General features: G+C 43.8%; 1 protein-coding gene across 1 annotated transcript in view; it reads right to left on the bottom strand.

Moving 5' to 3' along the window:
- Positions 1–12: 12 nt before the first annotated feature.
- The window catches only part of LOC101850799, a 5,948-nt gene continuing 4,938 nt past the window's right edge, over positions 13–1,022 (bottom strand). The window contains exon 4 of the mRNA XM_005097196.3: positions 13–901. Coding sequence (XP_005097253.1) covers positions 575–901 — 327 coding nt within the window. The 3' untranslated portion in view covers positions 13–574. The remainder of the gene's footprint in view (positions 902–1,022) is intronic.

Here is a 1,022-nt window from a genome sequence, read left to right as displayed (position 1 = left end):
CTCTCTCTCTCCCCATAAGCACAAACGCGCGCACTCACATTGCAGAGGCGATCTTCCAATTGTTTCATTCATATATTATTTTTGTCAAATCAGTGAAAACTCTTCTCGACCCATCTTCTAAAAAATCTACTACCTTAAAGGAGGCCACAACATCACAGGCACGTTACTTTCTCTTTTTAGGTCGTAAGCTACCCCCAACCATTTCCCCTCTTTCATGGGACAAATTCCCATAATGCCCTTGGGATAAGACTGCTGGCTGTTGCCAGAAAAAGTCTGCAGCTGTTTGTACTTATCGTCATACCGAGTTCCCTGATTTCGTCTTTTTATCTATAGATCTACCCCTCAAAATACCGTCTAAACTGTCTTAGACGGCCATCAATTGTCGAGTAGAAAATCAGTTGTCTTAGACAGGTGGCGTAGTGGGCAGTGTCATTATGATATAGAAAAAAAGCACATAAAAGGGGGGGGGTATGGGGGAGGGCGAGTGGGAAGTTGGGGTTTGTACAGTAATTGTCTTGGACGAGTTTTCTTGCTTACTTAATTGAACAAATCCAACCGTAGATCTATCTCACAATCATTTGTTTGTGACAGAGTACATCTGGAAGTTATCTGTAGAGATATTCACGGATGTGTGTGCCACTTCATCCGTGATGTAACCAGATTTCATCTTTTTATGAGATGCTTTCCTGATGACCAGCATGATCATCAGCAACAGAGACACGCCCACAAGGGAGCCGACCACTATAATGATAGTCTTGACTCTGTCGCTGAGGACCCCTTCCTCCTCCTCCTGCCTGTGGGGCGTGGTCGGGCCAGCACGAGGACATTCTGAGGCCACCACGGTGATCTGCTTTATGCCAACGTAGCCGGGGCTTTGGCCTTTGAGAATTTTGAATTGTGGCTGGGGAAAAAGATAAAGAAATATTGGAAAATTGTTGGGACAACTGAAATGGGAACGAACGTCTTAATCTTAGAAGTTAGATAATAAATTTGATTTATCGGAATTAACATTTCAGTACCCC

Source organism: Aplysia californica, unplaced genomic scaffold (genome assembly GCF_000002075.1).
Source record: "Aplysia californica isolate F4 #8 unplaced genomic scaffold, AplCal3.0 scaffold00149, whole genome shotgun sequence".
Classification (NCBI taxonomy): domain Eukaryota; kingdom Metazoa; phylum Mollusca; class Gastropoda; order Aplysiida; family Aplysiidae; genus Aplysia; species Aplysia californica.
The sequence above is the reverse complement of the archived record's forward strand: the minus strand, read 5'-3'. Positions and strand labels throughout refer to the sequence as shown.